Below are 18,879 nucleotides of genomic sequence, written 5' to 3'. Positions count from 1 at the left end.
TACAGAGGGTTTTTTTCACAGCCTACCTGACTGAAAGGCCTCAATAATATGCAAATCATCTCAGGTCATTATTATGTGATTCTTTTGTCTTCTCAGGTGAGAATGGCCCATTATTCATGCAGATTCACGCCTCCACGCATACTGTGTTTCTTTACAAAAAGTGTCTTACAAAAACTAAATCAATATATTGTTTTATAACAAGTAGGCAGCATCATTTTTACATAATTCTGAAGAAAAAAACTCTAGTCTACAACCTCCAATACCCAAAAGTCTTGTGAACACAGATTTAATATACTTTTTGGCCTTATTTCAGTGACTTAAGTTTTGTTGGTTTTTTCAATAACCACACATAAACATTATTCCTTCAAAAATACAAACATGTACATACATGTTCCTCACATATCATTGTAGCCTAGTTTGTGCTGAATACAGTGTAATGAAACTTGTCATTTATAGGTTTATGAACAACTGAAAAAAAAGCACAAATGTCAAACCTTCTCCAAGCCCCAAATCAGTCTCAGACTCCAGAGGGTTGAAATGAAAATTAAAAGTTTAAAAGCATTAACAAATTACTACAACAGACCATGAATAACCCCCAAAGCTTGTTACGGATGCGTTAAATATCACTAAAGTAATATGACTATATTATGTAACATTGCCTTAATCAAAAAAAAAAAAAAAAAATCATTAACTTTAGCTATCACAGTATGTGACCACAGGAGGAAGGAGGCAGGAGAAGAAGGTTTCCAAAATAACTCAAAGGTTTAATAATAAATCAGAAGGCAGGTAACATCCAAAAACAACAGAAACAGGTCAAAGAGTGAACAAAACCAAGGAATACTTATACAAGAACTAATGAGATAATAAACAAGACACCTGAAACAAAAACACTAATCAAATCAGAAACCATGACAACAAACTAAAAGGCGGGAAAACTAAACAAAGGAGGACATGTGACAAACAGAACATGGTGAAAGAACAGACAGACATGTGACATTAGCAGAGTGATATTTCAAAGTGATTTGTTATTTTGACAGACAATAAATATTGTATTTACCTGCTTTAGAACTATTCCAGTAAACACTCCTAATAGGGATTAGTTGTGAAAAGGGGAGACAATTACATTTTAAAACATCTGTGTAAAAACAAACCTGGAACGAGACGTGAGGATTTGGGGAGAAAAACGAGAGATTCTGCATTCCAGTAAATTATTCATGGGATATATTGTAAAGTAAATCAGGAGAGCAGATCACAAATGCACAGGATGTCTTTTTTCATACTGGTACAGCAGAATACAAGGGAAAAAAGAAAATAATCTGGAGGAAAAGAATGCAGCAACTGAAAAGAGCTCTTGCCATAGATATTCTTGTGATATCATGCACTGTAAACCCTAATGCTCAAAATACTTAATTCGTTTGAGTTGGACAAACTTAAATTAAACAAATTAGTTCAGTTAAATTAACAGTTATGAGTATTTAAAACTTTCTTTTACTTTTGAGTTCACAGCACTGACATATTTCAAGTAAACTAAACTGTTTTAGTTGCAGCAGATTTCTAATTCCCAGCATGCTTTGCATCAGACTGTCTAAATGTTGAAATAAAGTGTTATTTTGTGTGTTTTTGCATAAGATTAACATAGGGAGACATAAGTTAGTGTTTAATGTTGTGTTATGTTGGGATTGACAGGGGGTTCTGTTATGTTAGTTTTGTAGGGTTACCATTCTGGTGAAGAGTAGACCGTGTGGTTAGGTTGAGGATGGGCTGCAAAACTTTTAAGACCACATATACTGTATGTTGTTTGATTATATACATGCAAGTATATATTGACAGTCTCTTTGATAATTATAATAGCATGTGTTTTTTGATTTGAATGTGATGTTTATGTAAATTAACTATATGTACTTGAGTAGGGCGAGGCTGAGAACTGTGGGAGCGAAGGAATGCCAGTGATGTGATTGTTAATGAGAGACACCTGTGCACCACACTAGCATTGCTCCACTTCCATGGCTCTCGGCCCCGCCCCACTTGTCACAAAAAATTAAGTTCTACTAACTTAAAAAAAATAAGTTAGTTAACTTAAATGTTTTGAGGTAATAAGTTTCCTCAAATGTTTTGAGTATTCTGAACTTATTGAGTTTTACAGTGTGTCACATGGTTATTCTTCTGATGTCTGAAAATAAAACATGAAGGAAAATGTACAGCTTATTCAGTCAAACTGAACTAAGGATTTTTTGTATCACGACCTTACGATAGAGTGGACGTTCCCCAAACCAGAAGTGCCTTCCATAACTCCCATAAAAAGTTTTTTTCTTGTTTCAGTTTCTTTGTTCTTGTTTTGGTGCAGTGGTCTCATAGCTATCACACTGTGGCTGTATAAATGAGCACACGACAAAGGAGAACAATGACAAGAGCACACAAAGAACTGAACCAAACAGTGAGTATATATACCAGAACAAATGAGGGAACTAATGAGCTAATTAATTAAGAACAGGTGAACTGAATGAGAAAGACACAGACTTGAAAAACAGGTCACAAGGACAGAAACAAACACAAAGCACAATAGCAATCTGAAGTGTATTTTTTTAATTCATTATGTGAACAGATTAACCTCAGATATTGTTACTATGGAAACTACAGGCATGGCAACATCACATTCACTACTGTGCTTTGTAAATGTTTTAACCCTTTAAGAGAGCCAAATAACTCATGTAGACTATGCTATATGTTTGAAATAAATGTAAAGAAAAAAATGAACTCTTGAAGTGGCACGTAGGCCGTGTTTATTTCTGTAAGGAATATCTGTATGTCTTTGCGGTGTGGTGTGGTTGAATGCATCCATTCTGTTTAGCTTTTCCTTTATGTGGGCGATTTCCTGTATTGTAAAACTTGTCATATGTGTTGCTGTTCAAGGCTCTTGTGTATGATTAATATGAATAATATCCCTGAGTGTGTCTGAAACCTCTGCTGAGGGAATCATCTATCATGAATATCATATCCTCCTGTAGGCTCCTCTATGCCTGCAACATGTTAGAGTTAAACAGCACTGCCTCCTCACTGTAGATTGGGAAACGCCTTATTTATCATTGCAGTCTCTCATTTTGCATCTGGCAGAGTTAGGGTTCCCACGGTCATGGAAAACCTGGAAATGGTTTAAAAATTTTAAAATGTCATGGGAATTTCTATAGCATTTTTTTTTTCTGGTCATGATCAGTTATGATCAACAAATTGCTCATTTATTTGAAAATCACAAAGCGATTGCTTTAAAAGGTGGAAACACTGTAAGGTCTTACAAAGAGGGATTTATGTTTATTAAACATGCCTGTGTGACTGATATTCTCTGGTCCTCTTAATCCATCAGCAGGATTGGCTCCATGAATGGTTTCTCATAAGTTAATTAATTATGAACAGCATTAATTCAAAGAGTTTTTATTCCTCCACATGGAACAGTGATGACTATGCATTTACAGAGACTTTTTAATGCAGCACAAAGATGACATACGTTTATTTGCACAGGAACCATAATGTAGGACCTTCTGAATCAGTTTGCTGTGTTTGCTGCTTCTTGATTGTCTTGTACAGCTGATAGTAAACAATACACACACAAATTGTCATGACAAAAGCTAACAATGTTTTAATGTTTCTTTCATTTCATTAATGCAAAATCAGACAAAATACTGGAGGTATTTTGACACAGTCCTCCCTGTGTCAAGCAATCTTGCAAAATTTGGAACCATATTGCAACAAACTATTTTCTGTTAGTGATTAAAAAAGAGCAATTTATTGTGCCATAACCTTTTAAACTCTGCAAAGAAGAAATTACTCAATGACCAATGCAGAAAAGCGAAACTGAGTTTTAAAATGCAGACTATTAAGCACTTGATTATACATAAAATAAGCTCTTTTTATACAAGTTGTGCTGTGTGTAATTTTACCCATTCACAGCAGTGATAAATCAGATCATTTTACTGACTTAATTTGATAAAATTATATAATCTTTAAAGTGGAGGTATCACACACAGTTTCTGCCAATCTCATGTTAATCTTGAGTAACTAAAGTAGTAGTGCATCCTTCATATCTCCAAAAAGTCTTAAGTTTAATCATTTTTTATAAAAGATATATTCGCTGTACCGAGTATTTCCGAAAACAGCCGAGCGCCTGGAGGCGTGTCCTGTGAGCGGAGCTAGAGTCACGAGTAGGCGCAGCTTTTGTGTAGAAAGCTATCAATGGTCAGCTAAACAACTGTATTTAAACACACAATACATAATCACATTATCCCTAGATAACTTTTGAATCACTATAATGAATATATGTATGTATAGCGAATGATGAATAATGAATTTATGAATTTACTACGTTCATGTTGTTTACATTATATGCACTTAGGCGCCAACAAAACAGACATTTGAAGCAGTTTTACTCACCACCTGCGGTTCCGACTCATGACCGGGATCATTATCACTCCATCTTTCAGTTTCAAACGATCTGTAAATCCATGCTGGGCCTTGTTTATGAAACCATAAGCGCTGATCCTGAGGGCTCGAGCAGCCACGCAAAAACACAAGATATTCTCCATTCATTTTAACCAATTAAAAAGTGATTGCAACTATCAGTTTCTATGGTTATTTTAATAACAAATATCGAGAGCGCATCAATGTAATGCATGAGCACAAAACTCTCAGCTCTACTGAACACTGGGTTCTTTGGGAATCAAGGTTATCTTTCCCTCACAACCAAAAACACACGTCTTTGGTGACATTGTTGATTCTGTGCAGTCCTGTGACCTGTGCAGCGCTGCCGACGGCTTCCGTAAACCCGAACGCACGTTGATTAGCGTGCTCTTGCACTCTCGCTCAGGTCTACGTGTGCACGCGCGCCCTTCTGTGAGAAGTGTCCATACAAGGAATTCCGCCCTTGTTGACATCACTCAGGCCCATACTCGGAAAAAAAAAAGTCAGAATCCTGTGAGGATTTGGAAGATAATTTTTGGAACAGAAATCATCCAACTCATGTTTGGAAACTTTGGCCATGTTTGGCATGAGAATCCAACTCTTTAACAGTGTAAATAAGTCAGAATACTGTACATGAAATAGCATTAGACCCCCCCTTTAAGTCATTTCATTCATTTGAGCATTAAAATGTAATGCTTCAATAGCTAATTTCTCTGAATGTCCACACATGTCATCTTTGATCATATACCGAATTAGGAAGTCAAGTCAAGTCAAGTCACCTTTATTTATATCGCGCTTTTTACAATGCAGCTCTTAAAGAAATGGTGTTAAGTAAATTCAGTATTGATTCATTCCGTTGTAAGAATCAATAGTTATTAATTCAGTTAATTTATCTACATATCAGCACTGGAGTAAACAGTGATGTCATCATCCAGCTCAGTTCAGTTTGCATACAATAGTGTCGATCCAGACAGATCAAAAACATTGTTGAATATCAAGTGTCCCAAACTAAGCAAGCAAAAGGCGATGGCGGCAAGGACCCAAACTCCAACAGGTTACCTCAGGTGGCAAACAGGTGTTAAAAATGGAGGAAAAAAAAACCTTGGGCAAAAAACAGCAAACAGTGCATGATTATGATTCAGGCAGCTTTCATAAGTCCGATTGGGATTGCAACAGTCAAAGTATTTATTCCAGTTCCATTGAGGATCATCATTATAATAAAGCCAAAATTATGACCAATGCAATGAACATGAGCGACCCTATCACTATCACAGAGACAGTGTTTCACCAAAGAGGTACCCGAGAAAAGATATACAGGTAAAAGAAAATATTTAATTTCAGTCATGTTCATGTATAGTGAGAAATAATACTCTATCAAGTTGTCCAGTGTTGCTTATACAGTATTAGATGTTTGTTTTTAAACAACAATTGAAACAATCGTGACTATATATGCAAACTTTGCAAATTAGTCCGCTATTGAGTAGGGGTGTCCTCGAGTACGGATTTACATAGTCGAATCCGATTCGAATCAGATTGCCTATATTCGACTGATAGTCGAATCATAAAGGGGGGGGGGGGGGGTCTTGAAAAACAGCAGTCCACTAGAGAGTGCGCACAGACTTTGAAAGGTTTGCGCGCTGAACTGTGCACGAGATGGAGCGGGACATGGAAAATGAAGTAAGGCCTGGCTATAGTCTATCTTTCTAATAAACCAACCAAACTGCCTGTCAAGTGATAGACGAAACTGACAATGATTTTAACAAATGAAAGGCAATGTGGATAAACATTCACAGCCACGATGTACAGAACACTCTCAAAGATATAGAAGAAAATGAATAAAAACATTTTGGATCAATAAACTTTAAAATTAAAAAAAAAAAAAAAATATATATATATATATATATATATATATATATATATATATATATATATATATATATATATATATATATATGATATACAGCCATATCGCACGGCTACGAGTGTGATATTGCGTTTATACAACAGTTCGACGGCACGAGTGTGTAAATAAATAAGAACAACAACGGAGTGTCTTTAAAACCCTCTTTTGTGCAGCACTACTTCCTTCCGCCACGGATTCAAAACTCAATTTGACAGTTGGACCAAGCCTCCGTTACTAATTCTAAAACGTCACTTTAGAACTAGTAACGAAGGAACGTTGAGTCGCTTCATTGAAACACATTGAATTTTATACAGTATTAGAGAGAGAGAGAGAGAGAGAGAGAGCGCGCAAGAGAGAGAGAGAGCGCGAGAGTAGGCTATTAACGTTACCTGTGTCTGGTATATTGCATTACATTCACTCATCAAGTCGATGTCCATATTATTACATCCTTTATACAAGTCCGTTTGAATGTCCGCTGAGGAAAGCGATCTTTGTCTTTGTTACAGCTTTGGGAATTTTCCATCCATAACACCACAGCGCTAAAACAACTTCCTTTTGCAAAAGTTCCTTTCAATTTAAAAGTCTCTTGTGACTCACTAATTCTCCTGTAAAGTGTTGCCGCCATCTAATGGCGTATGTTCACTCAATCCATATTACTTAATGGACATATTTATATAAAATAATATTTATTGAACAACATAAGCACAATTGTACAGTTCAGTCAAACATAAAGCACTAGTTATAAAAAAAAAAAAAAGGTCACCATTTACGTTATGTGGGTTTTACAAATATTTAACGAATGAAAAGGATTTTAAAGAGCTTGTGACAAAACCTCCTAACTCCATTGGATCCTCAAACTGTCAATCAAGCCTCATTAATCCGCCTCCCCTCCTGAATGAAGTGCGCACACAGTTTGGACATCTCTGTGCAATGCAAAGGTAAATAAAGATCTGATGTTTGAAAAAAAAAAATTGTAAAGTGTTGTCTTTACTCAAAAAAACATAAGTTTATAAAGTTTAATGTTTTACGTATTTGAAGAGGAGAAGAGTCTGTTATTTCCCGTCTAGTTGTAGCCAATGTGCTATATAAGGATGTAACGTAACGTTTATTATTATCAAATTTAATATAGCACAATTCGACTTGCTCTGTAACAAATAATAGATTAATAAGACCAAAGATTGCCCGTTCTATGTACTCAAATTGAATTATGTCTCGTGTTTAACCACTATAAGAGCCAGCGGCAAATCCCCGAGGCACTGGCTAAGATGAAGCTGTTCTCGGCGGTTACAGAATCACTGAACGGCCGCTGACGCACTCGAGCCCGCATCTCCGAAAACGTCAAAACAAATTGTAAAATAGGTGCTGTTATTAAATATGAGTCACATATTTCAGGTCTAAACAACTACATTCGCGCCTAAAAACTATTAAAACTACAGTTCGTGGTACAAGAAGTAGTATTTGTAAAAATTACGGTTGATTTGATCGGCCGCCATGACGGTCACTTCAAGCGGAGTGATACAAACGGTGAAAAGGCAGTAGGAGTGCTGTTATCACTGAAATATCGCATGGCTATCAACCAATCAGATTCGAGAACCAGACAGAACTGTTGTATTATATATATATATATATATATATATATATATATATATATATATATATATATATATATATATATATATATATATATATATATATATATATATTAATAGCTGCAGAAAGGCCACACTGCAGATAGATATACATTTCTTATGTCGGCAAATCAAATTACATCAGCTAAATTGTCTATTTTTTTTTTTTTTTATCAAACATTAATTTACAGAATTGAATTAGAACAGAATATACCGTTCTAATAAATGAAAATAGCCTACTTAAAAAAATGAAATATGATCAAGTCAAACTGCAAAATGCCTGAAATGCAGGGAACATATATTCAAAACAGTGATCAATAAATAAATTGAAAATTAAGAAATTATTAAAATAACGAAAGTATAGTTAGAATTGTCAACTTGTCTTTTTAACTGCAGAGACAATAAACACTGAACTGGAGTGGCAGTCTTTTTAGCTAAACATTCACAGCATCCAAAAATTAAATTACAGCCGGCTGAAATAGTTTGAAATCATTTGTAGCTACCCTGCCTGATTGAGAGAGAAAAATCCAGTCTTTCACGCGATCTGCCTGTGTCCGTTTGAGTCTTTTCAAATAGCACGCTATAGTCAGCTTGTTAACGTTGGCAAGCAGAAGCGTGGCGCAGTGTTTGTCGTTGTTGAGTTCTAGGACATGAGCTGTTCGCACAACTTGCATCATACGTTTTTTGGAACATCTTTTACCATTTCAAAGTGCATCCAATTGTACACTTTATCCAAGACGTTGTTAAAGATTTAATCCCTGCCGCAAAGATGCTCCTCTGCAGGTCATGGATCATGGAAGTGAAACTTAAATCGGTCACAGGTTGGATTTATTCACGCACATTAAAAAAATTTATTAAAAGCTTCTTTCTTTTCACATTTTTATTTATAGTATTAACATAATATGCTGTATATTAACCTATTGTGAAAGAACCAATATGTCTATGTAAAATCAGATATTGAGAACCCCATATCTCTTCTCATAACACCTCTGCGACGATTCGACTGTGAGATTGGTAGTCGAATCAGGCTCCTCCTATCGAAGATTTGAATCGTCGACTATTCAGGGTCACCCCTACTATTGAGTTAAGTAATGGAATTCTATGATAAGGGTCAGATCTACCACGACACATAGGGAAATATATGTGATGCAGATATTATAAAACCATTAAAACACAAATTCTTTATTTATGATATTTGAAGTTAAGGATAAAAGACTTAATTTGGTTTTTAAAATATTCACGAGTCCTTTGTGTCCAGTCCAGTCAAGTCTAAAGTCTATTAAAATGTGACTTGAGTCCAATTCACTAACTCGAGTACCCATCTCTGCCTAGATATTAAAAGTGTGTTTTGTCATCACTGTTCATTATCATACTACAATACAAGATTAATTGTCAAAACAGTAAATGAAACTGAAATCAGTTTAGTTCATGTTTAAAGACTGCAGAGTGATACATGACCCAGTAAAATGACTTCCAATAATCCTGAAAATAGGTTAAAGGGTTAGTTCACCCAAAAATGAACATTCCGCCATCATTTACTCATGTCTCATGTTGTTCCAAACCTGTACGAGTTTCTTTCTTGTTGAACATAAAATAAGATATTTTAAAGAATGTTGGTAACCAAACTGTTTCTGTAGCCATAGACTTCAGTTTTATGGATGAAAAAAGAACAACAACAACGAGACAGTTCTCAAAATATCTTCTTTTATGATGTAATTTTGACAGAATTTTCATTTTTAGGAAACTATACATTTCAAATAAAGGTATAGTTTACCATAGTCTAGAACTGCCACTGAGGTTCAGTCCCTCTTCAGAAACCTGATGTTAAATGCCCTTTTGGTGCTCAAACCAGCGCTGACCTTCGAGCACTATACACCACACAGCACTCCAGCGTTTGAGGGATCATTTTGTTCTAAGTTTTAATGAATCATTTCTATACTGTTTAATCTTTTACACTGAAATGTTAAAAATGGAAGCAGCATGAGAAATGAGAGCATACATTTCTGGCTGCTTTCTAATATTGGATTCAGGACAGATTATTGTTAGATGAGAGTTATAATCTGTGCAGACAGGTCACTCCATCTCTGAGGCTGTAGAAAAGTTTAAAAAAAAAGAGTTTTTTTTAGGTCTTTACTGCTGTAAGTATGTTACTGTGCTTGTATATGGGTCAGGTTTTGTCTCCATTGTGGGGAATAAATGTTGATTATAAAATTAATAAAAATAAGTTACTTAATAAAATGCTAAAAATGTCTCAATGAAAATGTAAGTGCAGAAACATCATCAGAAGCTATCACTGCAAGTCTGTACAAGGATTAATGTGTGTTGGTATGCGTGTGTGTTTCAGTTGTGGACGTGGATGGAGGACCTGCAAAAGGAGCTGCTGGAGGAAGTTTGTTCCGACTCGGTTGATTCGGTTCAGGAGCTGATAAAACAGTTTCAGCAGCAGCAGACGGCCACACTGGAGGCCACACTCAATGTCATTAAAGAGGGAGAAGACCTTATGCAACAACTCAGGTATCAACACACACATAGTTGTACTCATAAGTTTACATACTTTTTAAAATCTAAAAAATACTGCAAAACGGGTGTTTACATTACACAGACAAAATTCATCTAACTTAATTTACACAAAGATCCATGGTATTTAAACTTTTACAAACAGTTTTTGAAGCTTGAGGAGACAACATCTAAACTTTTGAAGATGATAACAAATCTGTAAATTCAAATTTATCATTTTGTGTTGTGAGGCATATACACATCAGGGCAGTAATAAAAAACTATGTTAATGTGATGGAATTTTCACTGAATTATGATGGTGTTTTACCCCTATTTTGGGTTAAATGTAATGTAAGCTTAGTGGATAATGTCTTGGCTGAAAGTTACCAGAAACCTTTATGTTTTTCTACTGCTTTTGTTCTTACATTGCAAGCATGCAGTACAGAATAAGCATTTAAAATATATGAAGAGTTTGGTTCCAAAACGCGATAAATACCATTTAAAAAAAAATCGAGTTTCCACCAAAATCAGTATTGTAACTGGTCGGTATTGAAAAGACATTTATTAATTTTGTGCAAAATGCAATGTCTGTGGTGTTATTCTGTCATGTTTTCTCCCTTTCTTTCCAAAACGCAACAAACGCCAGTCTCCTTTTTCTGCAGAACATGATATATCCGCTCTCAACCAATCACAGCGCACCATTCCACGCACTGTAAACATTGAAGGCTTTTTAAAAAGCTGTTTTAAATACCAATGTACTTGACAAATGTATTTATTTAACCGTGTGGTGGCAGAATCTTTAATCGGTAATAACAAATAATTTATAACATTAACAAGATGCCCCGTTAAATTCATTTTGGGAGCGACGGCTGAATGTATTCCTAGTAAAATGCCTGTATATAAGTAAATCAATATAAGTAAAGTATATAAGTTTAGACTCTGCCATATATGTGACTCAACTTACTTTATGTATTTTCAATTTGAAAAATAACTTTTATATTGATGGATTAATTGCATTTTGAAAAAAGAAAGTGTCATGAATTTATTGCATTTTGGGAAAAAAAATAGTTTTTATAATAAACTTTTTAAAATCAAAATATAGATTTTAATTTTTAATGTTTTTATAACCAAAAGATGCTATGTGAAAGTCTGAAAAAGAAAATAGTGGTTTTTCATCTTGCCACTTTCTTGGTAAAGAAAATGCCTTTTTACTCAAATTAATCAAAATGGAGTTATTGTGTTTTGGAACCAAAATCTTCATATGCAGCTATAACACTCTTTTGAAAGTATAAGACTAAAACATTACATGTGTTGGCTTAATACTGGTGTGATAACAGTCACTTACCAAAGCCATCTGTGGAAAGTTGCATTAAGTCCCACAGAAAATTCCAGAGATTTGAACACAGTGTATTAGTGTAAATATGTTTACATAATGTCACAGATATGTTGTTTATAAACATTAAATTGTACTTTACCCAGAATATTCCTTTAATATAAGCAAATTGTAATGGTTCTAACCCTAACTTACACTCTTAACACATTAGTTCTGTGTTGCACAGAGATTCAGCAATGAGCAGTAATAAGATGCCTCACACGAGCTCTATCGCTCACATTGAGGGCGTCCTACAGCAGCTAGAGGAGGCCCAGGGTCACATGGAGGAACTTTTCCATGAGAGGAAGATCAAACTTGACATCTTCCTGCAGCTGCGCATCTTTGAGCAGTACACCATTGAGGTGAAGACAGTGTGTTTGCATGCTTTGAAATAATTTTCTCCATAGAGTTTTTTTTTTTTAAATCTTCAATAAATAATTCTTGATTTTGAACCAAAACAACCGGCTCGAAAATTAATATTTAAAAAGAAAAAGTGATTCTATAAAATAAATGAACTACTTCTCTCTTGAAGCATTGTGAAAAATATATTTGATACGATAGAACTACTGACTATAAGTAGTCAGTAAACATTCTATTTTTAACAAATTTTAGAAAAAAACAAGAAAAATTGTAGGACGGGACTTGATTTTGTTCATGGGGAATTGATTGGATGGTTGGGATCATTGGATAGTTGTGGTTTGCTATTGGTGGATCTCATGTGAGTGACAGGTTGCCCCGCCCTCGCCCCAAGCAAACTTATGATCAGAGAAGAGAAGAGGGAGGGCAAGTTATTTTGATTAAAGATTATGAGGGCACATAAATAAAAAAATACAAATAAATAAATAAATAATGATGATGATAAATCATTTTATTATAAATATAATGTATTATATGTAAATGCAATATTTCATGAAAAAATAAGAACTGTCAAATTTGATTTCACTGTGACTTTAAATAAATGTTTTTTTTTATTATGAGGATGTTTTAGGATATAAAACTTGTAGGATGTTTTAATGGTATCAAAGACATTTTATATGTCAATGTTTGATTTCTCATGCCAGTCTTTTGTTCAATGATGAATCAAAATATGTCTTTTTAATAAGTTAAATAAGTTAGTCTGCTAAAACAACTGCTTTCCGTCTTTATTTTCCGTCATCGATACTGAAAAAAAAAAAAAAACCTCATTAACAAATGCATTTGTTCTTGGTTGCATTAAACCACATCTCTTGCTGCTATATCTCATTATTCATCATATATGACTGAAGTAATTCATTTATAATTGATTTGATAATGTCCTCAGGCCATGTGCAGAGATGTTTAACTATCCCTCCTGTCCTGCAGGTAACGGCAGAGTTAGACTCCTGGAACGAGGACCTGGTTCGACAGGTAAACGAATTTACCGCAGAAGAACCCAGTCTGGCCGAACAGAGACTCCAGCGGCACGCGGAGAGAAAACTGGCCATGAACAACATGACCTATGAGGTTATGCAGCAGGGTCAAGACCTGCATCAGTACATCATGGAGGTTCAAGCCTCAGGTGAGACAGAGAAGAAGATGAAAAAGAGTACAGGTGCTTTCACGCTGACAGAGATTAAAGCGCTGGTGGTCACAAATTGTTGTACTGTTGGTACTTCCAGGTTCTCACCCACAGACCACCCACAGTCTGTTCACTGACTATCTGCACACAAAAATAACCAGGGGCTGCAAAAATCTTCTTAAAAAAGAAGTTAAAAAAATTACCTAAATGTAATTCTAGAAAAAATCATTAAAGAAATTGGTGAAATTCAAGTTATTAATGTTGTTTATATGTCTATGTGGTGATTTTAATATGCTTTAAGACAAACCATGTGCAGATTCATCAGTCAACACCATTACTGAGTATTTTCTCCTTAAAACTGCAGTGAAACAAAAACAGTCTCAAACCCATGGTTTGAAAATCGCTGGTGTTTCCGACGTCACACAAACTACCTTGTAACCAATCACATCAACGTGCCAGCAGACTTTAACATATCATTAACCATGACCTCTCTGAAGCAGGGAAGTCTCAAAAGAAACCAGGTTATCCTGGTATATTTTTCTGTTGATATGAAAAATCGGTTTTAAAAAAACCTTGGATTTATAAAAAAAAACCTTGGATTTCATCAAAAAATATCTTAATTTGTGTTCCAAAGATGAACAAAGGTCTTACAGGTTTGGAACGACATGAGTAAGTAATGACAGAAATTTCATTTTTGGGTGAACTAACCCTTTAGGAACATCACATTTTTTCTTAAGTACAAAATTAAAGTCTTTGGTGTTATATCTGTTACTATGGCAGTCCTTGTCAAAGACTAGAATATCAACTCAATAAAAAACACTTCAAAGGGCATCTTTTTGGGCTGTCTGCAGATTACAACAATCAAAATAAGCATGCACACTATTATCAGTGTGACTGGCTCAGAACTCTGCATTACTTTTTTAATACGTCATGGTTATTTTTAAAGAGACTGTCTCAAAGTGGAACGGTCTCTTGCATTTTTCCTTGAGTGAATGTGTCCTGTAACTGTGTGTGTGTTTGTGTGTTTGTGAACTAAAGAATGAACATGTCTAAATGATATTTATCATTGTGAGAGCAAAGAACTCTTGATCAGTCATCAACAATCTCATGACAATTATTTAAAGGTGCCATTGAACGTTTTTTTACAAGATGTAATATAAGTCTAAGGTGTCCCCTGAATGTGTCTGTGAAGTTTCAGCTCAAAATACCCCATAGATTTTTTTTTTATTAATTTTTTTAACTGTCTATTTTGGGGCATCATTAACTATGCGCCGATTGAGGCTGCGGCCCCTTTAAATTCTCGTGCTCCCCGCCCCTAGCTCGTGAGTGCCTTAAAAGTTCACACAGCTAATATAACCCTCAAAATGGATCTTTACAAAGTGTTCGTCATGCATGATGCATGCATACATTAGATCATGTGAGTATAGTGTTTATTTGCATGTTTACATTTGATTCTGAATGAGTTTGAGGCTATGCTCCATGGGTAATGGGCTAAAGATAACATTACACACTGTTGGAGAGATTTATAAAGAATGAAGTTGTGTTTATGAATAAGGGTGTCACGATTTCGATTTTAAATCGAAATCGACCGAAATTAAGTCACAATCTCGAACTTGGAATTAAAAAATGGAATCGTCGATGCTGCCGCGCCCCCATGTCGCGTCCGGTTGCTTGCCAAGTGGAAAAAAAACACTGCCAGTCAACCTCCTCTAACAGCCACTCAAAAGATAGCATGGCAACTGCAGATGCAGGAGACCCATCATCGACAGAACTCGAACCCCCTCCTCTTTCACTGAAGTCGCTGGTGTGGAAGTATTTTGGATTTCCAGTGAGTTATGTTGACAACGTTCGCGTTGTCGACAAAAAAAACAAGTTTGCAAGCTATGCTTATGTGCGTGTACCATACGAGTTTGCCGTCTTGTAAACATGTGCACGCGGCAGATGATGTCAAACACAAAGCTCACCTCATTCATGTGCAGCAATGGATAACAAGAGGCTTTTATTTATTTTTATTTATTTGTTTATATGAAAATGTTGTACACTTCCCCATGTTAACAAACTTTCAAGACTATGTAGTTTATAAATGACCAACTTATAAAAACAAATTCATAGCTGTCTTTGTAAAGAAATTCTCACTATGCAGCTTCGAGCCGCTGCTGTGACGCAGTACAAACGCTTCCATTGTGAATACTCGCGCGTCTCTGCTGCTGCAGTGACGGTGTAGTTACGCTCATGCGCTGCGCACGCGACGCTCACGCTTGCAGTGTGAAACGTCTCGGTTACATAGGTAACCCTCGTTCCCTGAAGGAGGGAACGGAAACGTACGTCGGACAGACCGACGAATAGGAATAGGAATCTCGCTAGAGAGGCCAATCTACTTCGAGTGTAACTAAACGAGCCAATGCACATTGGCATGCAATCATATGCATCAGCTGCTCGCCTCGCAGCGCGGGTATATAATGAGCAGCAGGTGCGTTGCATCTTCAGGTTTTCGCTGAGGAGCCGAACCCAGCAGGCGGCAGCATCAGCAGGACAACGCCTGTGGCGACGGGACGTACGTCTCCGTTCCCTCCTTCAGGGAACGAGGGTTACCTATGTAACCGAGACGTTCCCATTCAGTCGGTCACGTTCGACGTACGTCGGACAGACCGACGAATAGGAATCCCTACCAAAGCGCCACAGGGGCTGCCCTCTTCCAGCGCTCTGTCGTGAGCCACCTGAACCCCCTTGCCTAAGGACGGTGGGACCAGGCTCACGCAGAGAGGGTCGATCACTGTTGTTCCCAAAACCCACTCAGTGCGACAATTGGATAACGCTGGGAAAGCGTAGCCTTACATGCGATAAGGAACGCTGCGGAAGCCATATCCTTCCCCGAAGGAGTTATATGAATAAGTACATATGGACTAACCTTGTAGGTTGTACAACATATGGAAGAACTGGGGTGACTCCACTCGGTGAGAGATGGGTTCTCCCAGAGGGAAAGACACGGGCTTCGTTTAGGAGCAGCCGTGGAAAAAGCCATATGGGATCCCCGTAGGGTCACACATATGGAACCCAGCCTAAATCCGGTTCTCAAGGATACAACGGAGTATAGGCCTGGCGCCAGACGCTCCGCCACGTCGGCTGCCGAAGGGTAACCGGAGGACTCAACAGGGTCTGCCCGTAGGGACTCTCTGGAGAATAGAATGCGCATGTAGCGCAGCAAGCCGACACTAAGCCGGGGCCTCTCCGTGCCTCTGACCTGAGGCGAGAACACGGGAGGAGACCGGCTCGACACGAAGGCTATAGTATCTAGCGAACGTGTTAGGTGTCGCCCAGCCCGCAGCTCTACAAATGTCTGTTAGCGAGGCGCCACGAGCCAGCGCCCAGGAGGATGCCACACCTCTCGTGGAGTGGGCATGCAACCTGAGCGGGCAGGGCACGCCCTGAGCTTGGTAAGCCAGGGCGATGGCATCCACTATCCAGTGGGCCATCCTCTGCTTGGAGACAGCCTTTCCCTTCTGCTGGCCTCCGTAACAGACGAAGAGCTGGTCTGAGGTCCTGAAGCTTCGAGTTCTGTCTATGTACAGTCGCAAGGCGCGAACTGGACAGAGCAAAGCCAGGGCTGGGTCTGCCTCCTCCGAGGGCAGCGCTTGCAGGCTCACCACCTGATCCCTGAAGGGAGTGGTAGGAACCTTGGGCACATAGCCAGGCCGGGGTCTCAGTACCACGTGGCTGTCACCCGGCCCGAACTCTAGGCACGATTCGTCGACCGAAAATGACTGCAGGTCCCCTACCCTCTTGATGGAGGCCAATGCCACCAGCAGCAAAGTTTTCATAGAGAGAATCTTTAAGTCTGCTGACAGCAAAGGCTCAAAGGGAGCAATCTGGAGTGCTCTGAGCACCAGAGTAAGGTCCCAAGAGGGTATGGAGGGGGACGAGGAGGATTTTACCGTCTCGCCCCCTAAGGAACCTGACGACCAGGTCGTGCTGACCAACAGATTTGCCATCTATGTGGTCGTGGTAAGCGGAGATAGCAGCAGAATGGACTTTGAGGGTGGAGGGGGACAGCCTACGCTCCAACCCTTGCTGCAAGAAGGAAAGCACGACACCGATCGAGCATCTTCGGGGGTCTTCTCGGCGAGAAGAGCACCACTCGACGAACAGGTTCCACTTCGAGGCGTAAGCACGTCTCGTAGACAGTGCACGTGCCGAAGTGATGGTGTTAAGTACCTCGGGGGGTAAGTCACCTAGAACCTCCGCGTCCCGTCCAGGGACCAGACATGGAGTTTCCAGAGGTCTGGACGCGGGTGCCAAAGAGTGCCCCGTCTCTGAGAGGAGGTCCTTCCTCAGAGGGATGGGCCAGGGAGGGGCTGTCGCGAGGAGTGAGAGTTCTGGGAACCAGGTCCGGTTGGGCCAGTAAGGCGCAACTAACAAGACCTGCTCCTCGTCCTCCCTGACTTTGCACAGGGTCTGTGCAAGTAGGCTAACTGGGGAAATGCATATTTGCGCAGGCCCCGGGGCCAGCTGTGAGCCAGTGCGTCTGTCCCGAGTGTTCCCTCGGTCAGAGAGTAAAACAACTGGCAGTGGGAGGTTTCTGGTGAGGCAAACAGGTCTACCTGAGCCTCTCCGAACTCTCTCCAGATCAGCTGAACCACCTGGGGGTGGAGTCGCCACTCTCCGGGCAGCGCAGCTCGTGATAGCTCGTCGGCCACACGGTTGAGCACACCGGGGACATGAATGGCGCGAAGCGACCTCAGATGCTTCCGACTCCACAGGAGGAGATGGCGGGCGAGTTGCGACATGCGACGGGAGCGTAGACCACCTTGGCGGTTGATGTACGCAACGGTCGCAGTGTTGTCCGTACGGACCAGTACATGCTTGTCGCGAAGCAGGCCTTTGAGGCGGCTCAGCGCAAGGCGTACTGCCAGCAACTCGAGGCAATTGATGTGCCAATGCAGATGGGGTCCCGTCCAAACCCCTGAGACTGCATGCCCGTTGTACGTGGCACCCCAGCCGGTGGCAGAAGCATCTGTGAAAACCACAGCATGCCGGGACACCTGTTCTAGGGGCACTCCTGCCCGGAGAAACAAAGGGTCCGACCACGGACTGAAGGTTCGGCGGCACTCCTGAGTGATTGGCACCCGGAACGTGCCGCGTTGCCACGCCCATCTCGGGACTCGGCCGTGAAGCCAGTGCTGAAGCGGTCTCATATGAAGCAGCCCGAGCGGTGTTACAGCCGCTGCAGCCGCCATATGCCCCAGGAGCCTCTGAAAAAACTTCAGTGGGACCGCTGTCCTGCCATTGAACGTATTCAGGCAGTTCAACACCGACCGAGCACGTTCCTCTGTGAGGCGTGCTACCCGTTCGACCGAATCCAACTCCATACCGAGAAAAGAGATCCTCTGCACTGGGGCGAGTTTGCTCTTCTCCCAGTTGACCTGAAGCCCCAACTGGCTGAGGTGCCTGAGCACTAAGTCCCTGTGTTCGCACAACTGATCCCGAGACTGTGCTA

The 18,879-nt window shown here is 39.3% G+C and overlaps 1 protein-coding gene across 7 annotated transcripts in view; it reads left to right on the top strand.

The window, feature by feature from the left end:
• The window catches only part of kalrna (kalirin RhoGEF kinase a), a 296,510-nt gene that overhangs the window by 167,735 nt on the left and 109,896 nt on the right, over positions 1–18,879 (top strand). For all 7 annotated transcript variants that reach the window (XM_067410582.1, XM_067410577.1, XM_067410579.1 and 4 more), the window contains 3 exons: positions 10,325–10,494; positions 12,036–12,210; positions 13,190–13,385. In XM_067410582.1, coding sequence (XP_067266683.1) covers positions 10,325–10,494; positions 12,036–12,210; positions 13,190–13,385 — 541 coding nt within the window. The remainder of the gene's footprint in view (positions 1–10,324; positions 10,495–12,035; positions 12,211–13,189; positions 13,386–18,879) is intronic.

The sequence above is a fragment of the Chanodichthys erythropterus genome, chromosome 14, assembly GCF_024489055.1.
Source record: "Chanodichthys erythropterus isolate Z2021 chromosome 14, ASM2448905v1, whole genome shotgun sequence".
NCBI classification, from domain to species: domain Eukaryota; kingdom Metazoa; phylum Chordata; class Actinopteri; order Cypriniformes; family Xenocyprididae; genus Chanodichthys; species Chanodichthys erythropterus.
This window is presented reverse-complemented; position numbering and strand designations above follow the sequence as displayed.